At 37.4% G+C, this 15,391-nt stretch overlaps 1 protein-coding gene across 2 annotated transcripts in view; it reads left to right on the top strand.

The window, feature by feature from the left end:
- Syt14 (synaptotagmin 14) overlaps positions 1–15,391 on the top strand; it is a 137,178-nt gene that overhangs the window by 108,292 nt on the left and 13,495 nt on the right. For both annotated transcript variants that reach the window (XM_042682079.1, XM_042682078.1), the window contains exon 6: positions 2,636–3,085. In XM_042682079.1, coding sequence (XP_042538013.1) covers positions 2,636–3,085 — 450 coding nt within the window. The remainder of the gene's footprint in view (positions 1–2,635; positions 3,086–15,391) is intronic.

Raw genomic sequence — 15,391 nt, 5'->3', positions numbered from 1 at the left:
TAGCATATCTGCATTCTTACTAGGTAGATTTTCCAATCAGCAGTCAGAAGTACATAATGAAGATAGTTTCTCAATTCGAAGAACAATTAAGGTGCAGATAGGCTTGCCTTAATGGAGGAAGTTCTTCTATAATTTTGAAAAGTACTTTTGTACCTGTTACTACTTACCTAATATTTCTAGTATGACAGTAGCTAAAAAATTCTAAATGGATACCTATCAATATATATTTAACACCTGTTTGCATATCAGTATGTTATGGATTTCCATGACCAATGCTTCTTTGTGCTCTTTCAGTTAAATAAATTTGAGATCTTTGCTTTATGGTTTTGCTGTATAGGTTGACAGTAAGTTAACAATGAAGCATGAATTGTAGAATTAACAACAGCAGTTGTTGTCATGAGTTGTGCTGGAAATTTTCCTATGAGCTTTAGCTAGTCCACTTAATTCCACCAATCATGTTTATAAGAAGTATTGTTTCCTTTTTACAAATGAAAAATTAAGACTCAGAAGCAATTTCCCCAAGTATAAGCATCTCTTAAATGGAACTGTGATCCAAACACCCATGTCTGTCTAACTGTAAAAAAAAAATACCATAAAGCAGGCTCTCCCAGAGGGCCACAGACCAAATTGAAATGCTCAAATCACATGAATGAGTGTGCATGCATACATGCGAACATACACACATGTGTTCATCTGTTCAGGGTACACAGCAAGAAATAAGAGCAAGATGATGCAGATTACCACATCTAGAACAGAATGTAAGCAGGTGTGGATAGAAAGCTCACGCTATGTGAGTTGTGGCTGCTTCTGTGTCCATATACCAGTCTTTCTGTTTCTGTTCCATCAGAATTCCTATTTATCGTTGGTAGCAAGGTCAGAGTTAAGATTTGACTAAGGGTACCTAAAGGCTCATTCATTTTATGGGAGAGATGCAGCAGCAAATACACATGGCTACCCACTGAGATTTGCCTGATAGCCTGCTAAACAGATGTAGGCTTTTATCTGCATTTCCTAAGTTGAACACCTGGAGAAAGAAGCCATCAACCCAGAGGCCACATGATCATGGCTTGGGCTTTCCATCCATAACTGTAGGTACCATTCATGCCATCTTATTCTCTGAAGTTTTTCTACCTTTGACACATTTTCTAGGTTGTCAGCTTAGTTACTATGCTCTGCCTGTGTCTCACAAGCTACTTGACCTACCTCAATAGTCAACTCTATTTTCCCCTTATTTCAGAAGCTGCTAACTTGTTATCTGCATTAATACTTCTTTAGAATTCCTTTCATTCTATTTGTTTTTGTGTGTCTTATACCATCATTGGATGAATTAAAAGAATATGGAAAATGCTGGGCTGGGAAGGTGGTTCAGTGGTAGAATGTTTGCCTTGCTTGCATGAAGCCCTGGGTTCGATTCCTCAGAACCACATAAGCAGAAAAAGCCAGAAGTGGTGCTGTGGCTCAAGTGGTAGAGCGCTAGCCTTGAGCTGAGGGACAGTGCCCAGGCCCAGAGTTCAGGCCACATGACTGACAAAATATATATATATATATATGGAAAATGCACATTGTATGAATATTTAGATGTGGAATTCTGATAGCCTGAGCTAGTAATAAATTCACTCTTGTTTTTTCCAGTTTATTTTGCATCCCTGTCCTCGACATTATGCATCAAATAGAAAATTTGTATTTTTCTTGGTTTAACCCAGGCTTTTGGTACCATAGAGCCTATCAACATACAGGATCCAACTGATAGTCAAGAAAGGGCTCAGAAGAATTCATAGGAGGCGTCCATAACTCTTGATGACCTCTTACCAACTAATGGTTTCATAAAACTTTGATCCAAACTCTGTGAAAGAGAAAGGACTGTTTTCTTTATACCTTTTTTAAGAATGATGAAACTCCCAGTATATTCTAGATAGACTGGCAGGAATTTGAGGCAATTGTAGAAAAATGGGTGCAGTTTCTAGCTTTTTGCAATTTTGGAAATTAGTATTAGAATATCATACCTTATTTTTTAATTCCAGCTAAGAATCGGAGTAACTATGGTCTATGGTCTGGAGAAAAATACTTGGCTGCAGAAATATTTAAGGGCCTTTGTGATTATGCTTTCATATTGTCCATTTGCATTGAGTTTTAAGTTGAGATAAATTGGTATTGTGTTTTAGAGATACATATGTTAGAACAAGCACTGAAAATGGAATCCAAGTTTTCTCTGCCATTGTATTTCACATGTTCTTCCTTTCTCGCCTAATGTTGAGTTGCTAGTTGTAGCTACTGATTATGTCTCAAGTAAAACTTGGTGGTCTTCTACTTTAAAAAAACCAGATATACATTAAGATATATTTTTATTTATCATTTATGAAAACATATTTACTGTCCTCAACATTATGATAGGGAATATTACATTCTAAGTGTGTCTTTATTGTACTAAGATTTTAGTTTTACTTACTGATGACACTAATCTAGTCCAACAGGGTAGTTTGTCATTGTAGCTGAGTGCTAATTATTATACTTTCATTGTGATAGCAGAGGAAAATTGTTTTCATATCATACACTGAAGAAATATCAGTCACTTATTTACATGGTAGATTCAGTAATAGAGTTTAAAACTGAAAACATTTAAATTTGCTTTTTTTAGGACATGTCAGCTCAAGGATCCTCTTCACAGCTTCCTAAACCTTTTGATCCTGAGCCAGAAGCTAAATATGGCACCCTGGATGTGACTTTTGACTATGACTCACAAGAACAGAAGCTTCTGGTAACAGTGACAGCTGTCACAGACATCCCAACATATAACAGGACAGGTGGCAACTCATGGCAAGTACACCTTGTTCTTCTACCTATAAAGAAACAGAGAGCAAAAACCAGCATCCAGAGAGGACCTTGCCCTGTCTTCACAGAAACATTCAAATTCAATCATGTTGAATCTGAGATGATTGGAAATTATGCAGTTCGGTTTAGACTGTATGGTGTACATCGCATGAAAAAGGAAAAGATTGTGGGGGAAAAGATTTTTTATTTAACAAAATTGAATCTTCAAGGGAAAATGTCATTACCTGTAATACTGGAACCTTCTTGCAATCATTCTGTGAGTATCTCATCAAATGACCTGGATACAGTTTATGTTCATGGTATATATTACATACAATGTAAAAATAACCCATAATCAACCCAACAACTTTATATTACTTACAAAGCGAACATATCTTTACAAAAATTTTAAGTCTTGAATAGGTAGGTAATTTTTTTCCTGTAAAAGTTACCCTTGAAGATGGTAAATGATTTATTTTTTTATTTTTTTCTTCACAGACTTCTAGTCTAGTATCTTACATGTCTGTTTCTTTGTTGACTATGTACTAAGTAGTTGATTGTTATATCACCTATTGTATCAACTATTATAGAATTTATTGTTTTCTTTCAGGTTAAAACTAGGTTGTACAAGCTGAGGTTACAGCTCGAGTGATAGAGCCCAGGCCTAGCAAGCGTAAGGCACTGAGTTCAATTCCATGCAGAAAAACAAACCAACTAAATACTAGGTGGTATTAAGATTGATCTTAGTCCCCTATCTTATTTTCTATATTACAGAAATTATTTTGTGTTATTGACTGTGTACTGCTACCTAGATCATGATTGGTTATCTTTCACTACCATAAAATTATTTAAATGAAGAAAATCAGACATTATTATACTTTCTATCCTTTCTTCCCCAGTTGGAGACAAGATTGTCACTAAATACCAAGCTGGCCTGCAACTCATGATACTCTTGCTTCTAGGACAGTGTTTAAATCTGAATAAGCATGTCCATATTTTGCTCTTAGAAATTATCTCAAGAATAAACTACTCATACTGCTAAAAAATATTAATTTTTAAAGTTAAAATAAAAAACTAATCACAGTAAACAGACACACACAAGCACACATACCATAATGAATGTATTGATAAGCTAAAAAGTGAAGAGAAAAATCTTGAAAGCCATAAAGAAAAAGATTTATTACCTACAGTGAACAACAAATATGAGCTTAGAGCCAGCCGACATAGAAAAGTTTGTCAGACTCTTATCTCTTAGTAGCAAAGAGCCCGACTAGAGATGTGGCTCAAGTGGTAGAGCTCCAGTCATGAGTGAAAAAGCTGAGTAGAGCTTGAGGTCCTGAGTTCAAGCCTCAGTACTGGTACACATACCCAGAAAATAACCAGAACAAAAAAGGATAGAATAATGTCTTAAGCTATAGATTACCTGAGGAAGCATGAAGCTGAGTTCAAAACCCCAGTACCACCAAAATCAATGAGTAAGAAATAAAAATAAATAATACATCCTAATTTGTTGAGATTTAAAAGAAGTAGACGTTTATCTATTAGATGGTTTTCTCTTTTTTTAAGTTAATGAGGTCAAGTACATTGACTTTTTAAACTTTTATTTTTTATTAGCACATAATAATTATACCTATTTATGGAGTACAATATGATATGTTGTTACATTTTATAAGTGATCATTTGGGTTCAGCATAAACTGATCATTTTAAATAATGAACCATTCTTGCATTCTGGATTAAAAACAAGAAAAAGAAAAAGGAAATGTTTTCTCTGCAATGATGCAGAGAAATTTCAAATTCTGTAGCTGTTTAGTTTTTCTTTTCCCTTGCTATGCATTTTTCTCCAACTTACTCATACTATAAGACTCAGCACACCATAATTGTGAGGTTAACTCTCATAATTTAATGTCTAATGAGTTTGTTCATGCACATATAGTATTAATAGTGTATGTGTATTTTCTAGCCAAGTGTGATTGCTCATACCTATAATCCTCACACCTATAATATAAAATTTGAGGCCAGAGTGGGCTACATAGTCAGTTCAAGCCTAGTTTGGGCAACTTAGTGAAATTTTGTCTCAAAATAAAATGAAGAAAGGGCTGGAGATGTATGAGACTCTGAGTTCAAAGTCCATGGAACTCTTATCTCCAATTAAACATCAAAAAAAGCCAGCCAGAAGAGCTGTGGCTCAAGTGGTAGAGCCTTGAGCAAAAAATGTTCAGGAATAGCACCCAGGCCCTGAATTCAGTCCTCAGGGCCAGCACCAAAAAAGTATGTGCATACATACATAAATGTCATAAATGTCTATGATATGTGTGCATATAAATACATATATGTACATGTTTGTGTTGTTTGTGTATATGTATACAAAAACATGCAGTATATCTCCATATTATATATATACATACATGTATATTTTCTGTAGATGCTATAGTGTTAAATGTTTTCTTTGCTTAAGTTTTAATATTAACTTCATGGAGAAATCTCATTATTATAATTTGACTTTTTTGTTGTTGTTGTTGTTGGTCATGGGGCTTGAACTCTGTGCCTGGGCGCTGTCCCTCAGCTCTTCAGTTCAAGGCGAGCGTTCTACCTCCTGAGCAACAGAGCCATGTCTGGTTTTCTAGTGGTTTATTGGAGGTAAGAGCCTCACGGACTTTCCTGCCTAGGCTGGCTTTGAATCGTGATCCTCAGATCTCAGCCTCCTGAGTAGCTAGGATTACAGACGTAAGCCACCGGCACCTGGCTTGTTTGACTATTTTTTTTACTTTATTTTTCTCTCATTTTGTAAGAAATACATTCACTTCAAAAACCAGATATCTTCATGTCTTAACATGTACTCTTGTGGTTTTTTTTAAATAACTATTTTTGTTGTTGCAAGAATATTAGCCTTTTATCAAGGGAAAGTTTGAATCAAGCCAGAGAATATAGAAATTACATTTGATGTATACTTATACTTTTATGTTCATGATAATAGAAAATTTGAATTATGAATAAAAATTTAGTTGTATAGCAAGTTTTTTAGGGACTTATTGGTGAATAGCACTGAGAAATATAAAGTCAGTATCACCAAAATAACTTTCTGAGAACTAAACAATGTATTCTGCTGAGAGTGACTACAGTTTTAACTTTAAGATATACTTTGAGTTATGCTTCTTTTGTGCATTGGATGACAAAAAAATATATTAAGAGTTAAAAACTGAGTTCTTTCCAGTAAGTAGGTTATGTAAATTTGGTAAACTATTTTGGAAATGGATTTCTCAGTGAAATGAGAAGATTAGGCCAAAGGAACTCCTAAGATTCTATTCATCTTGGATACTGTGTGATTTTACTAATATCCATTGGAAAGAAGTTAAGTAATAACAGACATGGGTGAATTTTAAATGAGTTTTGTGTGCCCAATGTATCACATTTTGTGGTGACTATGTATTGTGTTCTCACTCTTTTAAACCTTATCCACAACTTTCTTATGTCAGCTAATGTTTTCTACCTCCTAAAAATAAGCTAGAAAATTAACTTTTTCAATCTCAAGAGTAGGTATAGCAGGAGCTTTGTGACCTAGAACATACCACTCCTGTTTGTTTTCAGGAAACCCTGAATATAGACTGAACAAGCAGACATTATGCTCAAGTCATGCTTGAAATTGAGGGTGGAGGATTCTGGAGGTCAGAGTGAGGGGCGATATTGTTGCTGGGCTAGTAACAGTTGAAGTAAAGTCCATGACCCCTCAGCAGCTTAGATCTTGCTTTACCGCTGATTCTTCAGAAGTTGAGCCATTAACCACTTTGTCTCTATTGTTTAACAAATTGCTCTACATTATGACTCAGAGTTAGTTTCCAATATTTTCAAATAAGAACCCTGAAATAAGCATATAGTTTTTTATCATTCAGTAGCTATTGTTTTTAGTTATTTCTCACTCCATGCTCAATAGCTGGGATGTTGTCAGATAGGTTTCTGGTCATGGTATACCTCTTTCATAATCAGAATGTTCTCATGTATTTGACTTGCTCCATGTGACCCTCAGTTTAATGTTCATCTCCATTTAACCAAAAAGAAAGAAGAGAGAGAGAGAGAGAGAGGAAAGAAAGAAAGAAAGAAAGAAGGAAGGAAGGAAGGAAGGAGAAAACAGCCAGAAGTGGATGTATGGTTCAAGTGTTAAAACATCGTCTTTGAGCAAAAAACAAACAAACAAAAAACGAAAACTAAGGAAACGCAAGAGGCCCTGAGTTCAAGTTTTTATACCAGCCCAGGGAGTGGGGGAGGGGAATAGGGGCAGAGGATAGGTGAAACCTGTGGCAGAGCAGGTGAATTTTCAACCTGTATATAAGCCCTTCCTTCTCCAAGAGCACATCTTACTTCTGTCTCCTGATTGTTACTTGCTTTATATGTCTACCTGGCTGCAGTCTTCTTACAAAGGGGTAATGTAGATGGAGAAAATTAAGAAACAGTTTACAGCTCCAGTCCAAATGCTCCTGGGGTAGAGAAGAAGCTGAAGCCTCTGCCACCAGGGAAGCCTAGAAGTCTTTAGAAAAGACGGGCAGACCTAGCTATGGGACAAATCCACACACACACACACATACTCTTCCCGCATGGGGATTTGGTAACAGTGTCATCCCCAGTGTGACAGGCCAGCATCCGAGAAGAAAACCTTTCACCCCAGATGACAGAGAGCACAAGGTGCTGCTCGAAGGTGTGACTCCTTCTCTAGACTAAAGGACTCAGGGAAGCAGATTGCATTGCTACCTTTAAGCAGCCTGCAAGCAGGCCATGAGACTAGGTAAAACGTAGGGCTTGGAAACCAAGGAATAAGTGGTGCTTAGTGACTTCAGGTATATATACCTCAGAGGTATGCCTAGAGAAAGGAGAGCCTTGATTCTGGCTCATTGGTCAGGGGTCCCACACTAGCAGTACAAGCAGCTTCATACTGGAAGACTATTTCAGAAAACAAAAAAAAAGAGGATGGGGTGAGATTATACTCCTCTGATAAACAGCTCTGATTTCAGAGTGATCAGTTTACATTAATTGTTTAGATGCGGCCTGTGGCCAGGCAAGCCTTCAGACTGAGCCACAACGGAGGGGCTTAGAAATTAAGAAACAATACGTGACCAGAGAGTTCTGAGACACCAGCCAGTGTCCACACTGCGCCCAGAGCTAGACACAGAGAAGGAAAGTCTCCACTCTGGCTCACGAGGTCAGCAGCCCTGCCCTGACCAGTGAGCTTCGTGCCTTAGATCCATTTCAGAAAATAAGGCATCTAGCCTCTGCTGGCATAGAGCTCAGATTTCAGTGTTTGGTTTATGCTGGGTTCCCGCAAGCCGCTTGCAACCAGGCAGGCTTTGAACAGAGCCACAACGAGTGGGCTTAGAGGTTGGAGAACAGTCAGTGAGCAGGGATCTCTGGCTCACCCAGCCATGGTGTTTGGGTGGAAGACTACCACCAGAGGCCAATGTGAAAACAGAAAGGTTTGACTCAGGCAAGTTGAGGGCTTCTGGCAAGAGCTAGGAAAGCAACTGAAGAAGGCTCAGCAGTTGGCAGCTTCACCCTGCAAGCAGTTTCATTCGCCTGAAGTACATTTCAGAAAGCAGCACTCACTTCTGCTGGTGGAGAGCTCAGATTGCAGGGGCTGCCAGTGATCAGTCTATACTACCTCCTTTTAATCAGCCCGCCACCAGACAGACCGAGCCACAACCTGAGGGCCTAGAAAGTAAGGAAAAGCCAGAGACAGAAAGAAGAAGTGTCCTTGGAGAGGGAAGGGAATCTGAGGATTCAGCAATAGGAGCTCACACAGTAAAGGGCCTGGCTGTCAGTGAGTCCCAGTACCCAAGGATCATTGCAAAAACAGAACCATGCCAGTGGCTGGCTGTGAGTGTTGAGCATCTAGGAGCTATCTAATGTCTTTGAGGTCTTGCTGCCAGGTGACACGTAGTACTCTGAGTACAGGAGTACTGGAGAGCAACCAATACCCTCCAGCCTTAGCCTTCCCACAGGGTAACAAGCTGCTGAGTGGAGTCTGAAAGAACTGAGACCTGCCAGCAAAGCACTTAGCCCTCAGTTCTCTAATGCCAGTGCAGAACTCAGTGAGTTCTCTATAAGGCATATTATTAGAGGAATACCCCATGGGTAGTCCATGGACTACCCCCGGGGCCCAAACAGGGAAAACGATTCAGTAATGGGAGCTTGTTTATGGACTGTGTGGATTATGGTAGTTTCAAATAATCAAAAAGGGGAAGATTCCACCTAAAAGCAACACAGAAGCAGATAACTGACCCTTTACTGATAAACCCACACTCAAATCACATATAACACCAACCCAAGCACAGGAAAATATGAGAAATCCCAGCTAGTTCTCATCTGAATGGTGCTGGAAGGGACCAGGCCTGCTTCCTTGAGGTTGTAGACAAAAGCTTTTCCAGTGAGGAGAAACTAAACTATACCCTTCTGCTACACAGTCCTACTTGAACTTTATGAATACTTCAACTTTAAAATTAAAGGTGATTAAAATATCCCATAAAAAAATTGGCCTTATGCATAAATCCCAACATGGGAACACAAACATTTGAAAACCCAAAGTGATACAAAATCTCCAAAGGGCAACAACCCCACAGTAATAGACACTAAGGATAGTAAAGAAAAGCAAAGAAAAAAAAACCCTCAAAAACATGATTATATGAATGATGAACAGCCATGTGCACTAGTGGCTCACGCCAGTAATCCTAGCTACTCAGGATCACAGTTTAAAGCCAGCCCAGGAAGAAAACTGTGCAACTCTTATCCCCAATTAACCACCAAAACAAAGTTGGAAGTGGACCTGTAGCCTAAGTGATAGAGTGCTAGCCTTGAGCAAAAAAGCTAAGGACAGTGCCCTGGCTCTGAGTTCAAGTCCCAGTACTGGTAGACAGGAAAATAGTGATTAAGAAAATGAATGAGGACGTGTATGTAAAAAGCTGAAGGAACCCAAAGAGGATACAAATAGCTGACCAATGTAAGAAAAACACTACAGGATATAAAATAGAAATTCACTGGTAGTAGAAATCCTTAAAAAGAATCAAATGAAATTATAGAACTGAAAAGCCTACCAAGTCAAATTAAAAACCTGAAAAGTCTCTCCAGTAGATAGTATAAAATTTAAGACAGAATATCGGGGCTTGAGGACAGTCAAATAAGAGATATGAAAAAATAAAGGACACTATGAAGAAACCAAACCTAAGCATCATGGGCATCGAAGAAGGAAAAAAGAGGTGCAGTTAAAAAGGTAGGAAACATACAATAAAAGAATAAGAGAAAAGTTCTCTAGTCTTAGGAATAGCCATCCAGGTCCAGGAGGCTTTCAGAACATCCAATAGACCAGACCAGAAAAGTGACACTTCGGTGGATTGTGAGGGATGGAGGAGAATGATAAAAGGGGTGATATTGACAAGATGTATTATACTTATAAACTGATTTGAATGATATCCCCTTTGTACTGAAAGATAACAAAAAATATAATTAAAAAAACACGAAATAAAATTTTAAAACACTTGGCTTTAAATTTTTTAAAGAATCACTTCAAGATATATCAGTTAAAACATTGAAAATCCAGGGCAAGGAAACATTACTGCAAATTTCAAGAGAAAAGTGCCAGGTAACATACAGTGGCAAACACATCAAAACAGTAGCAGATTTCTCACCAGAAATTAAAAAGAAAGAACATGGAATTATGTATTTCAAACACTGAAAGCAAACAACTACCAGCTACCAACTTAGATTAATCTGCATAGCAAAACTATCATTTATAATTGAGAGACAAATAAAAATGTTCCATGACAAAGCAACTTATGACCACTAAACCAGCACTTGAGAAGTTCTTGGAAGGCATTCTACATACGGAAGAGAGGACAAAGATAATCATAAAAACAGGAAGAAAAAATCTCATCAGATGAGTAGATAAGCAAATGAAGAGCAGGATGAATCAAAACAATACAAAAAATGGAAGAAGTTACTGCATATTTTTCAATAATAGCCCTGAATTTCAGTGGTCTTAATTCTCCAATATGAAAACATATAATGGCAATTTGTATTCAAATGTAAAACCCAACTTTTCATTGCATACAAGAAATGCATCTTCCTGACAAAAACAATGTTACTGTGGAATGAAAAGGTCTACCAAGCAAATAGACCCTGAAATCAGGTAGGCATAATTATACTCATATCTGATCCCGTAGACTTTAAACCAAAATTAAAAGAGACAAAGTTACTCCCTATTAATAAAGAGAACAATCTAGCAAGGGGAACTAACCATTGTTAACAAATACACAAGTTGTGTTGGCACACCCAGCTTCATGTTTAGTGAAGCCAGACCTAAAATCCCAGCATAATGATTGCGGGAGACTTCAGTGCCATGCTCTCACCAATAGATAGGTCATGCAAAAAATATCAGCAAAGAAATCTCAGAAGTAAATGACACCATCAGTTGGACTCACGATCCAACAATTGTACAATGTACATTCTGAGCAGTCCATGGAACTTTCCCCAAAGTAGAATATATTTTAGGACCTAAAGCAAGTATCTGCAGACCTAAGAATTGATATAATCCCCTTCATTTTTATCCATCCAAAATGGAATAAAACTAGAAATCAGCACAAGAAACCACAAAATATGCTTAATCATACAAAGATTGCTTAATAAGTGAGTCGTTGAAGAAATAAGGGAAGAAATCAAGAAGCTCTAGAATCTATTGAAAATGAAAACAGAAACTACTAGAATCTTTGGGGTTCGGTGAAAGTGGTGTTATATTTACACTATGAACACCAAAAAAAAACACCCCCCCAACAAAACCTAGCCTAATGATGCACCTCAAGTTCCTAGAGAACAAGAACATACCATACCAAAAGTTAGCAGACAAATAATGAAGGCGAGGGCAGAAATTGATGAATCAGAGACTGAAGAAACTAAACAAAGAATGAGTGGAACAAAAAGTTGATTCATTGAAAAGATTGATAATCCCTTAGCCATGTGCAAAATCCTGTATGGGACATTTCAGATCCAACCCACAAGAGGGGAGGTATTATTATTTACACCTATTTTTCAGATGATAAAAGTATACTTAGTATCTTTAACTACTCCAGAGTCACTGTCATAAGTGATTAGACAATCAAAAAATATTCCCAACCTTTTCTAATTTCTTTCCCTTAGGAGAACTACATTTTTAATATTCCCCAGAGTTCTGGATGCTAATCAGATTCTGCCAATTAAATGTGTTTGTGCATGGTTTGCAAGGTGAAGAGGCAGAGGCCATTTTACTGCTTCAGGCAGGCAAGTTCAAGTTAAGATGATTTCCCCCCAGCAACATTCTAATAGCTAGTTTTCAGGCCGTTGCCGTGGTGTGGCAGTGATGGCTTGCTGATTCCTTGATTGAGCTAAGCTAGTATTTTGTAACTCATCTCTCTGTCTATACAAGTAGCTCCTTTGGCTTCCTGCAGGATTGGCCAATATCCTGGTGCTCACCAACTCTTCTGACAATTTTGTAAGTTCCTTATGTCTTTCTTCCAGAGGTACACAAAGTGGAGTGTTTCCTTCACTGGACCCTTTCTGATGCAGTTCACAATGAAAGCTTGGTGTTGACTTCAGAGTAAGAGCTCAATGATTTGATTCTCCACGTAGTGGCCCTCCAAATTGGATACCATGCCGATGGCAGAAGCAATCACTGTGACTGCAGGGGGCGGGAGGCTGCGCTGATGAGCTCGTGCCCATGAGCTAGGCAGTTTGATCTTCCAAATCACATTAGATGGGAGTTAGACATTTTAAAACTCATTTTAGGCCGTTGATGCTATACTGAGATTCCATCTGTTGTTAATAGGGTTTGATTTTAGTTAAAAGGGTTTATTTTAATGTATTGTTTCTGAGAATAGTTCCATTAGTGGAAAGAGGTAAAAAGCAGTAGCCATTGACCTTGTGCAACTTGAATGGCACTTCCAGGTGCTGGGTGCAGTATGTGATACATATTAACTCACTGGCTGAGATAAGTGCTAGCACCCTCCACTGATAACTGAAAAACACGAGGTGTAGGAAGTTAAACTGAATATGCAGAAAGTGTCCAAGTAGAGATTTAAATCATCTATCTCTACAGTCTGTGCTTTGCCATTCTTAAGTTCTTATTACATCTTATGATAATTTCGACCTAAAAGGTCAAAGTTCCTTAGTTGAGAGTAGTTGAATTTGCCTAAGAGTGCTGCTAGAACCTGGTCTAATGTATGAACGTTCCTTACACTCATATTTGGGCATGGGGGCGGGGCGCAGGGGGAGGTGGCATGGGTAGTCCATTTATTTGATTATTTGCTTGTTTGAAGCAGGGTTTCACTTTTTGGTCCAGATTAGCCTTGAATTTGTAATCCTTCTGGCTCAGCCTCCTGAGTGCTGGGATTACCAGCATACATCCTCCTTGCCTTAGTTTCTTGAGTGTTGGAATTACAGACATGTGCCATCTTTCCTAGTTTGTAATTTGTTTTTATTTGTTGTTTAAAAAGTCAGCATTCCAAAAATGTCAAGATTATTACTTTATTCCCAAAACACAATGTAAAATAGACTAAATAGACTCAGGAATGAGAAGTAAAAGTGTCCTTTGATTCATCAGTACAGGTATGCCACTGAAAATACATTTTAACTAAAATAATATGAAAAAGTGTGATAGTTCTAAACTAATAAATTCTTGATGTTCTTACGTTTATTTACAAGTCAAAAGTCAGGGTACCACTACTGGAAGGAAGTAATGTTTGGATCTTTAGGACAAAAATCAAGTAAGATAAGATGTTCTTAAGTCCCAGGTGTCTAACCTATGGCTCTCAAGTGTGACTGGATCTGGATGGGGTAAGAACTCTGCCCAGCGCCATCACACCGAGAAGCTGCCGAACGCATAAGCTTTTTAATTCTGTAAAATATAGCTGAAATTTTTCAATGCCACTTTTTTCAGAGCCAAATTAATGGACAATCTGATCAGCTTGGAAGCTTTCTGAGGTTTAAAACCTTATAAATGGAGCTATTCCGTCAATGGGCAAAAGTATAACCAAAACCTGTGTAGATGGATTAGTATGTAGCTCCTGCACAGGTCTCTGTTTAGTAATACATCACTGATGACTGATCAGGAATCTTGCTCCAATAAAGGAACATAAAGATTTTTTTAAAAGGATTGAATTTATGACAATGAGGAAACATGTCTTTCATTGCATGTAATATGTGATATCATTGATTAGTTTTTCTTTGGATTCAGCTTATATAAACAAAATTTATTGTAGCACTAAAGCTATCAAAACTAAATGGTCAGAAACTGATCATTTTATAATTTCCTGGGCTTCATTGATCTTTTAGGAACACACAATTGGGGAAATTCATGTGGTCCATTAATTGTTCTCAAGACCATGTTTTTGTTTTTGTTTTTTTTTTTTTTGGGTCCGGTCGTGGGACCTGAACTCTGGGCCTGGGCGCTGTCCCTCAGCTCTTCAGCTCAAGGCTAGCGCTCTACCATTTGAGCCACAGCGCCACTTTCGGCTTTTTTCTTTTTGCTTATGTGGTGCTGAGGAATCGAACCCAGGGCCTCAGGCATGGAAGGCAAGCGCTCTACCACTGAGCCACCTTCCCAGCCCCAAGACCATGTTTATAGTATAGTCCCACTTGGATATTCTGACATTTACATTATAAAAATAATATAAGGAATGAAAACAACATGAAAAGATTTGTTCCAAAACAGCACATTGTGATTAAGTGAAGTAAAAAAGCATTGCTATTTCTATCTCTGCTAACATTTCACTTCCTGGAACATCTTCAATACTCTATGAAGATATATAACAGCAACATCATATTAAAAAACTGAGGTGGTTGGGAAGCTTCATTAAGCCTTTCAGAAATTTCCTCTGTATTTGCACTTTAGGGAACATATAAATCATATTTTGCCATTTCACTCATCGGTAACTTATTTGTGACAATTGAAATTTGCATCAGAACTAATTTTCAAATAGTCTGATTTGTGTCTTAAGAGAATTATTTCTATTTTAAAGTTTAACAAAGGAAATTTGAGACTGGAGGTTTCATAAATTTAAACTGTGGTCATCATCATCCCAATTCCTTACTTGAGAGTGTATTAAAGATTTTTATCTGTATAAATTACCATACTTCCTGTTATTACTGTCATCATCACAACAATTATTTCTGTCAGTATCATGTTTTTTTTGTAAGAGTAGTTCAATTTGGTTTCTTTTTTTGTGAGAATTCATGGTGTGCTACCATCATAACCCATTTCATTACTATTAACATCGTAGATGAATAACTTTTTAAATACTTTCCCATTTATATGGATACTTTTATTAATATAGAGGTAGAATGTGTTATAAAATGTCAAAGAAGATGTAAATTGTTAAATGACTTTATTATTAGTTATACAAGGGGAGTTCACTGTGATATTTCCATACACATGGCAAATACAATGGACAGAGTCTTTCACTCCCTTGGTTACTCTCCCTTATCCCCACTTCCTTCTTAAAACAATTGTGTATATATGTAAATTTTAAGTTAATTTCACATTAGCATATAACATTGAATACTTAAGAAGTATTCAG

Source organism: Dipodomys spectabilis, unplaced genomic scaffold (genome assembly GCF_019054845.1).
Source record: "Dipodomys spectabilis isolate Male_0828 unplaced genomic scaffold, ASM1905484v1 ptg000069l, whole genome shotgun sequence".
Classification (NCBI taxonomy): domain Eukaryota; kingdom Metazoa; phylum Chordata; class Mammalia; order Rodentia; family Heteromyidae; genus Dipodomys; species Dipodomys spectabilis.
Note: the sequence above shows the minus strand (reverse complement) of the source record. Positions and strands in the feature narration are given on the sequence as shown.